Raw genomic sequence first — 12721 nt, forward strand, 5'->3', positions numbered from 1 at the left:
GTAACATGGATGATTAGTTACAACTAATAGTCAACTAACCACAGTTAATGGAATAAGTAATTAAATGTCTTTCACTAATCGTTTTAATTTTTCTTGTAAAAGATCAATCTTTTACTTCAAATACTTTTAAAATTCATCCACTATTCAACCAGTCATTATATAGTTTAATAAATAAAAAATTCTATTAGATATTTCACATTAATTAAAAATAAGAAAATTTTATAATATAAATTGATTTAAATTTCACTTTTACAAGATTCCGTCAGACTTAAAATTCATTTTTTAATATAATATCAAAGTTATTTAAAGTGTATCTTAACTAAAATTTGTTAAACCTATCATATTATTATCGATCTTATAAAGTGTATTTAAACGCTTTTTAATATTACTACTAATTATAACTAATGAACAATATTTTTGAGATTTAAGAAGTTGATAAGTTTAGAATTTATAGTTTTGCTTATATATTTACAACATTGTACCAGATTATATCTGGCAAATTGAAAAAGATATAATTTTACATTAAAATTTGAAAGCTAGTAAATCCACTTTTTAATTATGAAGTGTGAAGTCCAGAGTATTTTCAAAAGTAGTTTGCCAAAAGTCCTTTATTCAAAATGGATAAACAAACTCTAATATATTGTTACTACATATAGTTGCATAGTGTACACCCTAACTCAAAAACATTAAAACAATACCAATACACAAACATTCCCACATGATCACAACATTGGTGATCATTTTCTGGACCATAGACAAATTGCAAATAATTACATAAGAATTGTTGTCTAGGCAATTAAGGTAGCATGAAGTTCTTGGAGAGAAGAGTTGGTGTTTTTGGATGAGCAAAACCCAAAGGGAAAACCTCCACATTCAAGCTCCCTCAATTTGAGGAGCAAGAACAGAACAATGCCAACAAAAAAACCCAAAGCAGCACTGGAACCAGAGAGTGAAACAGCAGCACAAACAAGCATAACAAACGACTCTTGTTTAGTGTTCATGTCTCTGGTCGCCATAGCTAACTCAATCCCTGCAAACAACAAAAGCACCCCAAGAATCCCAATCGGAAACTCACCCAAGATTCTTCCAAGAGAGTTCCCAAACACCAAAGCAAGCACCAGCTTCGCTATCCCAAGGAAAACCACCGAAGCACCACTCCTACCTCCGAACCTGTACTGTCCCGCCAAACCTCCCGCTCCGTGGCAACAAGGCATGGCTCCGAACCAACACCCCACGAAGTTCATAACTCCCACACTCACCGAAACATGCATCGCCGAAGCTTCACGTTCGGGAAACAAATCCCCCGACAGCTTACAAACCGCAATAACTGAATTCAAAATGGATAACGGAATCTGGGGAATTGCGGCGCTGACAAATCCAACTTTGAAATCTTCCCAGGTAATCTTAACCACCGAAATCTTCGAGGGCCCAAACCTAAGATCTCCGAAAATCGAAGGGTCGCTGATAAAACACAACACCAGACCAAACAAAAACACTATCAACGCCGCAGGTACAGTTGACAAAACCTTCAATCTCCGGCGAACGCTGACTCTGTTTTCATTTTCTTCTTGTTGTTGTGGTGGTGGTGGGTCGTCGCCGGCGCCGGTGGTGAGGACGAGGAAGAGGACGGCGGCGAGGGCGACGGCGACGCCGTCGAGGGCGAACCAGGGGCGCGCGGGGCCGGATTTTGATTTGGCGAGGTCTTGGTCGTAACGAATGTATTTGACGGCGGAGAAGGCGAAGGAGAGGCCCTGGGAGAGTTGGACGCCGCGGACGACGGGCAGTGGGAGGTAGCGGTAGAGGACGGACATGAGGCCGGTGGCTCCGAGGAGGAGGAGGACGGCGGCGACGGAGAGGCCGGCGGCGGATATCTGGGCGACGGTGAGCGGGGGCGAGGCGGAGATGGCGACGGCGGCGATGGACTTCATGGGCTGGACCGGCATGGGGAGGCCGAAGAGCAAGCCGGTGGCGATGTTGTAGAGCGACGTGAAGACGAGTGTGGTGGTGAGATTCAAGTTGTTGACCAGAGACAGAGCCAGCACGATGGGTATGTATGTTCCTAAGTCACCCACCGCGCCGGAGAGCTCTGAGAAAAGGGTTGTTTTCAGTTTGACGGAGGAGGGGAGCCACCGGTTGCGGGGGAGGAGAGGGGTGGTGGTGGTTGACATTTCGCGGTGTTCGTCGGAGATTGAGGATGACATATTCGAGGGCAAATGGTGTTGATTGTTTCTATGGGTTGTGCTACAAAATTAGTAAAAACTTGTTTTGATACCACTCATAAACCTTCAACCTTACAACCTATTTTTTCTAATAAAATATTATATTATAATTTTTTTTTAATAATACAACAATTGTTTTTCTTTTCTCTCAATCGGTCTCCATCTCCTTCTTTTATTTAATTATTTTCGTGCTCTTCTTTCACTTTCTTTCCTTTTGTTTTTCACGAACTTCAAATTGATCCAGGTAAAGTGTTTAACCCTATATACTATTAATATTGAATGATGATGTATTTTGTTCTTAAAATTTGTTTCTAATTATATGATTATCATATTATTGAACCGAGTCGAATGAAGATAGTATAGTTTTTATAATGTGATTGCAGCTAGGTTAGAATAAAAAATGGGCAGGGTTAGTGTGCTTAATAGGTGTTTGGATGAAGTATAATTTATTTTTGAAATTTTAATTTGGAAGTTATATGATTTATATTTGATGTTTTATTTTGTTATTTATAAAAATAAGTTAATACTTAGAAAAATAGTATATCTTTATTGATGGTTTTTAGTTGTGAATGGAAAGTATGTTTTTTATGTGTTGAAGAGAATTCCCTAAAAAAGTAGAAAAAGGAAAGTGAGTGGCATTTGTATGATGAGAGAAGCACTGAGATATAATTGTGCTTACGTTACGTTGCGGCATAAAATGGAATCTCGAATTTAAGATTTTTTAATTTTTTACTGCGTCTCTTTCTCATTGGCTACCTTTCAATTTCAATGCCTTGTGCCTTTATTTTTCTAAATTTGCTTGCGTAATAAAGTCCAATTCTCCCTTTAAAATCTATTTCTGTTTCCATCATTTCTATATTAATAAAATATAATATTGATTACACTCATATTTTTCTTTCAATCGTATTGAAGAAAATTGTACGTATAAAATAAGTTGATTAGAAAATTCATTATATTTGAATATATGTTTTTTCTATTATGTATTCTATTTTTTACTAAAAACACATGGTATGGTGGTGTGATATTGTGGCACGAAATTAGGGATGAAGAAGACTTGTTTGGTTTCCACTGAAAAGGATAGATTATAATAATTGTAAGATGTGATCATGATTTGGCTACATCGATGATCTTCCCATGAATCAAATTTTGTTGCACAAACAAATGTGTTTCATCGAGCAATTGGTTGAAGATGACTCACCCAGAACATGAAAAAAAAAAACCTAAAGGTGAAGAGAAAAAAAAAAACAGTGTAATGAGCTAAATTTGGGTCCATTTAAATCCACTTCTAATTTTTTATATGATTGTAAAAGTTTACTTTTTCAATACTATATTACCCTTAATATTAGATTCTGGTGTGAAAGATTATTTTAAGTAGATTTTTTAGGAATGGGGTGTTTAGGATAATTAATAATTTTCATTACTTTTTGTCAAGTCACCAACAGAGTCTACAATAATACATCAGCTATTTCTTTCGTGGTGGAATGTGTTTCTATGTGTATATTTATAATATCTATCTTTATCAACTACAACTTCTACTTTAATTGCTATACATAAGAATATTTAATATAGATATTCAAGCTTTCACCATTTTTACTTTTTTTTTCACTAAATTTTTTTAATACTTGTATTGACTAGACCCGACAGCGGGAGAGATTCTCAGCATGATAAAAGTTAAAAAAAAAAAAAAAAAAAAAAACATTGTGTCAAAGTTGAATAAATAGACCCAAAATATATGAAATATATTTAATAATGGCAAGGTGCAAAAAGTAAAAGCCGGAACAAACCAAGATCCAACAAATATCTCATAAGAGAAGACACTAGATATGTTGGAGATTCCATGTCGACTAGAGATTAGAGCATTTTACAGTATATAAGTATATGTAAACCTCATTTCATAAGTCGCAGTTTTATGAAGTTGATAAAGTTCACTTCTTAATATGGTATCATAGTCATTTTTGAACCTATCCTAGAAGTGTTTGTTGGACTTATTAATTCACCTACTATCGGACCGTTATCGAACCACCCATAATATATTAGTTGTCACTCTCGACATAAGAAAGATGTGTAATCACATCGACGAAAAATATATAAGAGCATTTCATAATATATAAGTTCCAACATATATTTCAACAGGAAATCGAAGTAGAAACACTAACATATCTCTAAGTGAAATTTTTCTTTTGGTTTTCCAGAGAGAATCTAATCTTATGTTTATTTATCTATCACCTTCAGAGTATCTCGTGCTTATAGATATAACTATTTTTATAACCCGCTCGAAAAGATATTATTTCTATATTTAAATATTATATATTTTAGTAAATAAGTACAAATTATATTATGAAATTGTTACTATGTATTTTTATTCTTTTCTGCCCCCATTTATTTAATTAATCTTATCAACCATTGTCCAAACTGCAAGGAAGAATTTTGCCCCAGAGTTCAATCTATTCAAGTAAACATACAAACACAACAAACACCTAAACAAACTCAAAATTCTAGTTATTATTGTACAATCATAACATTTCAGTTCAAGCTATCATTCCAGATACAAAAGCTGATGTTACATTATTTCAATCACCAATGAACCAACATAAACAATAAATTAATCTTCTGAACAATATAATATAACAAACTAAGTTGTGTTCTTGGTACAGTGTCTGTGGTTTCACGACATGGATTTCCTCCACTTGTGAGCATTGTTGTTCTTGCTACCTTTTGCATTCACCAATCTGGTTTTCAGACCCGCAGGCGTGTGCATTCCATTCCCTTCAAGCACTTGTTCCATTTTATCATGTTCAGCTTTGCTAAAAGCAAACTTCTTCCACTTGAAGAACCCCTTCTTCTTCTCCACCATTCTCTCCATCTGTGCCTGCATGGCGTTGCACTGGCTCTGCAACCTGTACACGTCGTCCTTCAGCTTCCTTATCTCGTGCTGTTGCGCGTTCACCTCGCGCTTGGAGAGACACCGTGTTGGCAAGTCCAACGCACTGGGGCTTCTTGTCCCACTCACCAAGGAACCGCTCCAATCCACGTGGCGTGTCAGTTTGCTCTGCTCGGAAAGCAGCACCTGAATCACTGCTCTCACTGGAAATCGTTCGTTTTGTGCTGCGTGGAGTGATGCTTCTGGGGTCAGTTTTCTGCTGTCGATTAACCTGCAAAGACCCTTCCTTTCTTGCTTTGACACTGCTGGGTGTGCCTGCCATTTCACAGAGTATTTGCCACCCAAAGTTAGAATGCTCATTTACATCTCAAGTCATCATTACCTTTCATCACTCTGTTAATTCCTAAAACTGTGTATAAAAGAGTATATATGTTGAGAGAGATTAACTCTTTAAATGAATTGATGCAGCTTACATTGCTATGAGTCTTTTCTTTTGTATTTTTGGGTGTAGAATTTGGTTGGATTTTGGATGACTAAAATGGGTGAAAGAAACTTTGAAGTATTGGTGTATGGAGAATGATAATGAAGCTTAAATTGTTCAAACAGTTACACCAGTTTTCACCTGATTAGCTTTATGTTCAATTTCCTAATTTGGTTCTTTTTACTAATTCATAATGTTACTTTAACAACGACATAGTTTATAATTGTGATTTGGCCAATTGTTTCATTTCAAAAAAATAGTTGTTTATCTTTTCAGTTGTAATCTAGTACATGTTCTCAATATATCAGCACTCATTTGAAAATATAGAGGAGGGCATACTTTAAGATAGGTATCAATGGCTCGGTACAAGCCATCATCCGTTGCTCTTGAATGGCTAGGAAGAGCAGCAGCAAGGGTAACGAAGTCGTTCAAGCTCAAATTGGCGTCCACAGCAGCCTCAGCGAGGTAGGAATCAACTAGCTTAGCCACCTTAATCATAGAAGCAACGCTCTTAGCTCCCTCACTGTCCAAACTCACGAACCTCTGAACCAGCCTAATGACAAGCTCAACATCCAAGAGAGTGCCACAAGTGTGGCTGAAAGATGGAATCACCAACTCCTTCAACGAAGCCTGGTCCAACTGCCACGAAATACGGTTCTCAAGCTCTTGCCTGTAGGTACCCTCAACCCCAACCATGTTGGCTGTTCTCAGAAGCCTAAGCAGAAAGTTGCATGGAATTGCATCTTTCTCAGGAGGCAGAACACCCACCAAGGTTTCCACGAAGAACCTCTTCTTCATCCATGAAGCCGTCACGCTTTCCTGTGATTCCTCGAATTGGGTGAGACCCTTTTCCACCATATCACCTACACAAAAGAAATTATTAAGTCCTAATCTCTGTTTAATCTTGCAGTAACATGTAAACAAGAGTTAAGCATTTTTCTTGTAAATTGCAAAATTTGAATGTGCTATATGTAAATGTTAGTTAGAAGAATAAACCAATAGTGACATAGTACAGAACTATCTAACAATTTGTACCTGCAGAAAGATCAGGGAGCCATTTGGAGGCATAGTGTGTGATGATGGAGCCAATAAGATCTGCACGAACACCTTTGGCCTTGATGCCAGAAAGGGTCTTCACGAAGTAATCCATGTCCAAGATGCATGCATCGTCGAACCAGCATTCGGAGGAGTATTGGGAGGGTGATTTTGCTTGTAAGGTGAGTGATTCTGGACAAGATTGCTTCTTCATTTCGGTGAGAAGCTCAAATAGACTAGTAGAGGAGGAATCGGTTGGTGTGGTAGCTGTCTCGGGCATGTTGCATTATATGTCAAGAATAATCAGATTTTTATTCTTTTGACCTTGTTGAAATGAGATTTTCTTAGCAGAAGAAGGTAGGAATGAAGAAGATTGATGGATAAGGCCTTCTGAAATAGATAGGTGTAGGACTATAGGACCACTCAGGCAACTTTTTATTCTCTTTCTATGCCAGACAGCATGCATTTTGCTCACATCCTCCTCTGCGTAGAGAACAAAATTAATTATGGCGCCCTTAAGTTGAAAGGCACTTGAAACGGACCACTTTGTTCTCTCTCATTCTCATGTGTACCTAAGGAGTTTGGACTTTGTCCCAATTACATTATCTACCAGGAATCCAATATATGGATAGGCAAAAAGAAGCAGCAATACTCAGTTTGCTTGCTTTATATGGAAATGCTGAGTGAATATTGCTGATACCACTTACTTCCTCAGTGTTGTGCACAGAAAGATAGAAAAGTGGACGGAAGAAAGCATTGAATGAGGGTTCAAAATATGTCTGCGTAGGGCATTCATCAATGATTCAGCACTAAGAATAGTAACTTAACTTTCTGTCAAAAAAATCTTGTAGCAGCAAGCAAGATAACATAGCATCACTGTCCATAAGGTCATGATTATATTATGTGCAGAGATTCAATCACACTCATCACCCTTTTTCAACAAAAGGTATTAAAGGGTAATTGGGTTCATTTTAAGGTCAAACTACTACCCCATTAAGAACCAAGAACTTATATTATAACCGTTACAGAAAAGTACATTTTAAACACATCTCTCTTTAAAGAAAATATATAAACTAACTAACTATGTTAGAGATTAATAAATAAAAGAGAGTAGAAATGGCATTATAGTGTTAAAGTTGAAATAGAAGAGGAAGAAAACAAAAAAAAACAAAAAGAATCCAAAGTTGTTGTATGGCACCACAAAGTAAGGCCATAGCTTGTGATCATTCTTGTCAGTTTTGAAGCAGACACGTGAAACTGTAGGCAATACTGCATCGGTCCCCTTGTTGTATTTATTATTTTGTTCCATCTGCCTCACTCAAACTCTATTTTTGAGAAATACTAAATTGAAGTCTTTGTTTCTACACCTTCATGTTTTTTTTCCTATCTTCATGAAACAGCAGAAAAAGAATTCATATGGTATTGTAAAGAAGATTTCTGGTTGAACGATTCTGATATTTTTTGGATTGGGCAATCAACAAATTAATAAAACTAAGCTTCTTGTTTAAGATTGCAAATTGTGTAATTCAAAAACATGTTTCTAATTCCACACCAGAATCCACGTATGCACATTTTAGACACTTCCAACATTTTACAGAAGTTCAGAAAAAATCACCGGGTGCAATAAAAACAACTTTTTAAAATCCTTCTATTTTATAATTATTCCATAACAATAAATATTATTATGAAGTTCTCTGAAATAGAAAATATTTAAAAAGTTACCGTTATAGATATATTAGATAGAGGGTGTCTATAATAGGAATACCTTAACTGTCAACAAGAGTGGTGAAGGGTGCTGAGGCATAGAATATTAAGTGAATGAGTTTGATAGCATGAGGTGAACATGCTTGTTTTAAATAGTTATATAGCCTCAACACAATTATATACTTGTGAAGAACAGGTAGGGTTTATTTTTCCTTTTCCAAGACAATTTGTTATACCTTGGAATGATCATTTGTGGGCTGCATGAAGCCCAAATCCAAGACCAAGCCCACACCCTTGATCCTAATCACCAAAAACCCAATGAAGGGCATAGAAGAAAGAGGGAAATAGATATTACATAACACTGAAACGAACTTCTATCTTTCATAGGAAAAGAAATGCGGTTCACTAAACAGTAAACCATGATAACAGGTAAAGAAATTCATCTGATCTAAGAGGACAAAAAATTTATGTGACTGAGAAAGTAGCTAGCATGTTTATTCTATGAGCTTATATATAAACCTACAACAAATAGTTTCACCTAACACTGCTCCCAAAAGAGCTCTACTTGTTGCTCAATTCTGTGGGACAATTTTTGACAGAAGGAAGAACATTTTTCAAATATTGCGAGGGGATGAGGCTTCAGATGGACTACTTGAGGAGTCACCTGAGGATGGACTCAAGGGTGAACCAGTTGCAAGAGAGCCATTTCCACCGTCATTCTCAGCTACCACTGGTATCTTAACAGCGGCTGCTCTTTCCATCTCTTTCTCCAGTTCTTCCTCTTTCCGCAATGCAGTAAACTGGGTATCCAACGATTTGGCTGCTGCTAGCCAGGCTGAAACAATCAGCAGAAGCACTCCTCCGAGGTATGGGGTTGAATTTGCTAGTGACCCAAAACTTAAGATCATAAATTGCTGAATAAGGGCACCTCCAGACTTCCCCAATGGGTTGCACACAACATCAATGGCTGCCTTTCCTTTAACCTGCAGCGAGGAATGCAAAGAAAATTCAGTAGAAGTAGATATGGCAACAATAATTGTAATAACAGTTTAGAAGAACTTGGCAGAAAGTTTCATATCATCAATTTAGTGTATAAATATGATGGAGAAGCGTATAGCAATTAAACCTTGGTATCCTCATCCAATGGAATGTAGGCCATTTCTTTGCAGGGATCAAACAAACTGTACTTGGCACTCTTGCTGAATATGTTCTGCATAGCACCTACATATACAGCTGCTAGAAGTGGAGTCATTCCAAAGCTTGCAAGAGTAGGTGCAATCGGGCCACCGAACAATAAAAGCGAAAAGAAACCAACTCCTGTCAAAAGCAGGACTGCAGGGGTGATTGTGGCAGCAACTCCCCAACCATATTTGTCAAATATAAATTGGCTCACAAGCATCATTGTGAATGTGGCAATTCCGGTTGCAGTTGAGAAGTCGCCCATAAAAGAAGAGTACGCATTGGGGCTAGGAAACTGCAGGTTATACAAGTTTGTAAGCAAAAAAGGGTACAATCTGAAATAGACAGTTATAAAATAAAAAATAATCAAAGGATTTTGTGTTCGTTACTTGAGCTTTCAGCTTAGACTTCCAAGTAACCTCAACAAGATTAATGCTGATTCCATAAGCAACCACTAAAGTAGCAAGATCCCTGATGTACTTGGAAGACACCAAGAACTTCAAACTCTCCATTGTACCCATTTTGGGCTTCTCCTGTAAAAATTCATAGAAAGGTAAAAAAGTCAGTTAACTTATTTCAAATACCAAAAAACTTGAACTGTCAATAAGCCAGAATGTCCATCAGTATCATCAAAATTCAAAACAAAAGAACAAAGGCAGAGATGTAAAGCAATCAGACAGAAAGTCAGAAATGATGCCTCATTTAAATATTATATTAGAAGTTATTTTTTCAAATAAAAACATCTATTAAAAATACAGACAGTGAAAAAGAAACAAGAAATTACCTTCTTCTTCTTGCTACGTGTAGGAAGAGAAACAAAGCTATTCACCCACCAGTACAGGAAACAGATTGCAAACCCCATACCCACAACTATACTCATCATTCCTTTCAGAGAAATGGCCCAACCATCAACTCCGGGACCCAAATTCTGCCTCAGGTTAGAAAAGTATTTCACAGTCCTGCCAGAGAAAATAAGGGCTACATTGGCCCCCAGTCCAAACAATGGGTAGAATCGTTTTGCTTCCTCGATAGTAGTTATCTTCAGAGAGAGAAAAAAAACATTTCTATTAGATTTGTCGAGAAGAAGAAATGCATAAAACCATGTAAATCTATCTGCTTTAAATTTATTATAATTTATATAATATATTCACTTTATCATGTTGGTCAAATAAAATTGAAGATTCAAGTATTCAACATTTAACCCCACCATGCCGTCACATGATAGCATGATAATTTCGTAAGAGTTTATGCATGGTATCGCAAATGAAGCAAGAAGCCAACAACCATCATTGCTGTTTTACAAAAAACATATGGACTTCACAGTCCTACACTCAAATCTGAATGAATTGTCCAAAAAGAGAACAAATGAATGACTAAATTATGCTAAATTGCAAGTAAAAAACACATTAACAAAAATCATCCACTAACCAAGTCATCTGACAAGTGCTTTCGATTCAGCTAAAGAAACCAATAGATTCAACACAGTAAAAACAGAGAAACAGAGACAGACTTCAGAAGATGTCATGTGTTTAAGTGCATTTTGGTTTCACATTGATCAAGTTAAACATGGATCCAGTTACTTTGAATAGTTTTTCATTGTTCAAATTCAAAACGTGGATCCGAGACTTTAAACGTCAAATCAATCAGGACCTGATTCCATCATTGCATTCATTGACATTTTAGTTATACGAAGTTATAAACTAATTTACCATTTCTTCCAAATGCAACAGCAACCAGTATCTGCAGTTCCAAACACTCAAATTGCTAAAGGATGGAAAATGCATGTGGAAAAATGTTAAGAAATGACTAATTCTTAAAATTGAATAAACATAACCATGTTTCCATCCATCTCTAAACAATCAACAGATGTACTATAAGGCTAAGTCAGTAAACCAAACATACAAATCTGAAGAATAAACACAGATGAAAAGTAAAACAATTGAATACCTAATCGTGATGATCGACGAATAAATTAACCATATCTAAATTCCATTAACAGGAAATCCAAGGAAAATCAAGATGTCATGCCCTGCCATGCATGCTTATGACAGCAGAATAAAAAATCATAACCCGATACTATCACACATAATCAAAGAATCAATCAAAAAAAGTCAGTTAACAAAACAGAATCAATTACCTGATTAGCAAACCCCCAAAAGAGCACAGAAACGACGACACTCCCCCACAACTCAGCCATGACATAGAACAAACAGAAACTCCAAATTCTCATGATCGCCAGGGGACCGAGGAACCTTGGTCCGAGGATGTTGAGAAGCTTATCCGCAAACGCCTCGGGGTGAATATAGCTGCTGAGAGGGTACAGCACAAACCCGAAAGCCCCAAAAAAAGCAATGAAGGGAAGAATCACGGAGTAGAAAAGAGCTTGCTTTGACAAAACATTGGCCAACTTGGTGTACAACAACATGAACCCAATAGCCATGGGAAGGTTCACCCAAGTTTTGAGAAACGGAATAATCTCGGCACTGCTCCCTTTAGCAGTGATAACAAGGACATCCTTGGTGTCTCTGAGAATCGTGTAATTAAAAAGGATGCAAAAGAACATCAGACCCAAAGGGATGATTTTCTTCAGGGTGGTGATCTCGATGCCCATGAGTTTAGGCTTCTCAGCCTCGGCCTCACCGAAGGCGGGCTGCGCCGCCCCATCTGCGGCGGCGGCGGCCTCGGCCCGGCAGATGAATAAATTTTTGGGCTTGGAACATAGGGGTTCAAATTTGGCGGCGCAGAGAGAAGGGGCGTATATGGGTTTGGGGTTCAGTGATAAAAAACGGTTCTTAAGGCCGTGTGAAGGGTTCAAATGACGGGAAAGAGAAGCCCTGGATTTGGGGTTGGTGGGGAGAGAGAGAAGGCCCCTGGTTTGCACAACGGCAGCCATGGATGTGTGAGTGTCTCTCTCACTCTCTCTCTCTTTCTCTGTCTCGAAGAACGATGAATGAATCTGGCAATTGAAGAGAAAGGAGGCGGTGATGAAGAAGAGAAAGAGAGAGAGATAAGGTGGGTTGGTGGGTGAAGAGGGTGGGTGCAGATGGGAGAGAATATCGTGTTCAAAAAAGGGAGAAGAATGAAAAGCAAAAATCTTACCTTTATAGCAGCTCACACTAGCAATCGAAACACTTGAAGGGTTGAAGACGACAAAATATTATAAACAAAAATACCACATTAGGTAACAAAACCACTAGGGTTTCCTAGTCAATCAAAATCCCT

General features: G+C 37.5%; 3 protein-coding genes across 3 annotated transcripts; all 3 read right to left on the bottom strand.

Annotated features, from left to right (window-relative positions):
* Nucleotides 1-580: 580 nt before the first annotated feature.
* Nucleotides 581-2364, bottom strand: LOC137818705 (molybdate transporter 2). Its single transcript, XM_068622273.1, has one exon. It carries the CDS (start codon nt 2199-2201, stop codon nt 789-791), a length of 1413 nt encoding a protein of 470 aa, XP_068478374.1. The 5' UTR covers nt 2202-2364; the 3' UTR covers nt 581-788.
* Nucleotides 2365-4697: 2333 nt separating this feature from the next.
* Nucleotides 4698-7395, bottom strand: LOC137819163 (root phototropism protein 3-like). The gene is made up of 3 exons (XM_068622932.1): nt 6617-7395; nt 5921-6444; nt 4698-5415 (listed from the first exon to the last, which is right to left on the bottom strand). Exons 1-3 carry the CDS (start codon nt 6894-6896, stop codon nt 4885-4887), a joined length of 1335 nt encoding a protein of 444 aa, XP_068479033.1. The 5' UTR covers nt 6897-7395; the 3' UTR covers nt 4698-4884.
* A 1281-nt stretch (nt 7396-8676) lies between these two features.
* LOC137819162 (plastidic ATP/ADP-transporter-like) lies at nt 8677-12721 on the bottom strand. Its single transcript, XM_068622931.1, has 5 exons — nt 11637-12721; nt 10284-10538; nt 9889-10032; nt 9447-9794; nt 8677-9303 (listed from the first exon to the last, which is right to left on the bottom strand). The coding sequence occupies exons 1-5, from the start codon at nt 12390-12392 to the stop codon at nt 8935-8937; spliced, it is 1872 nt and encodes a 623-aa protein (XP_068479032.1). The 5' UTR covers nt 12393-12721; the 3' UTR covers nt 8677-8934.

The sequence above is a fragment of the Phaseolus vulgaris genome, chromosome 10, assembly GCF_000499845.2.
Source record: "Phaseolus vulgaris cultivar G19833 chromosome 10, P. vulgaris v2.0, whole genome shotgun sequence".
NCBI classification, from domain to species: domain Eukaryota; kingdom Viridiplantae; phylum Streptophyta; class Magnoliopsida; order Fabales; family Fabaceae; genus Phaseolus; species Phaseolus vulgaris.

Bases quoted from the DNA above. Each gene is read 5' to 3' on its own strand.
- LOC137818705 (XM_068622273.1), bottom strand. From the start codon at position 2,201: ATGTCATCCTCAATCTCCGACGAACACCGCGAAATGTCAACCACCACC.
- LOC137819163 (XM_068622932.1), bottom strand. From the start codon at position 6,896: ATGCCCGAGACAGCTACCACACCAACCGATTCCTCCTCTACTAGTCTA. The intron at 6,445-6,616 runs GTACAAATTGTT...TCTTTTGTGTAG, and splicing joins GCTCCCTGATCTTTCTGCAG to GTGATATGGTGGAAAAGGGT. The intron at 5,416-5,920 runs GTATGCCCTCCT...GTGAAATGGCAG, and splicing joins CCATTGATACCTATCTTAAA to GCACACCCAGCAGTGTCAAA.
- LOC137819162 (XM_068622931.1), bottom strand. From the start codon at position 12,392: ATGGCTGCCGTTGTGCAAACCAGGGGCCTTCTCTCTCTCCCCACCAAC. The intron at 10,539-11,636 runs GTAATTGATTCT...CTCTCTCTGAAG, and splicing joins TTTGGGGGTTTGCTAATCAG to ATAACTACTATCGAGGAAGC. The intron at 10,033-10,283 runs GTAATTTCTTGT...GAATTTTTACAG, and splicing joins CACGTAGCAAGAAGAAGAAG to GAGAAGCCCAAAATGGGTAC.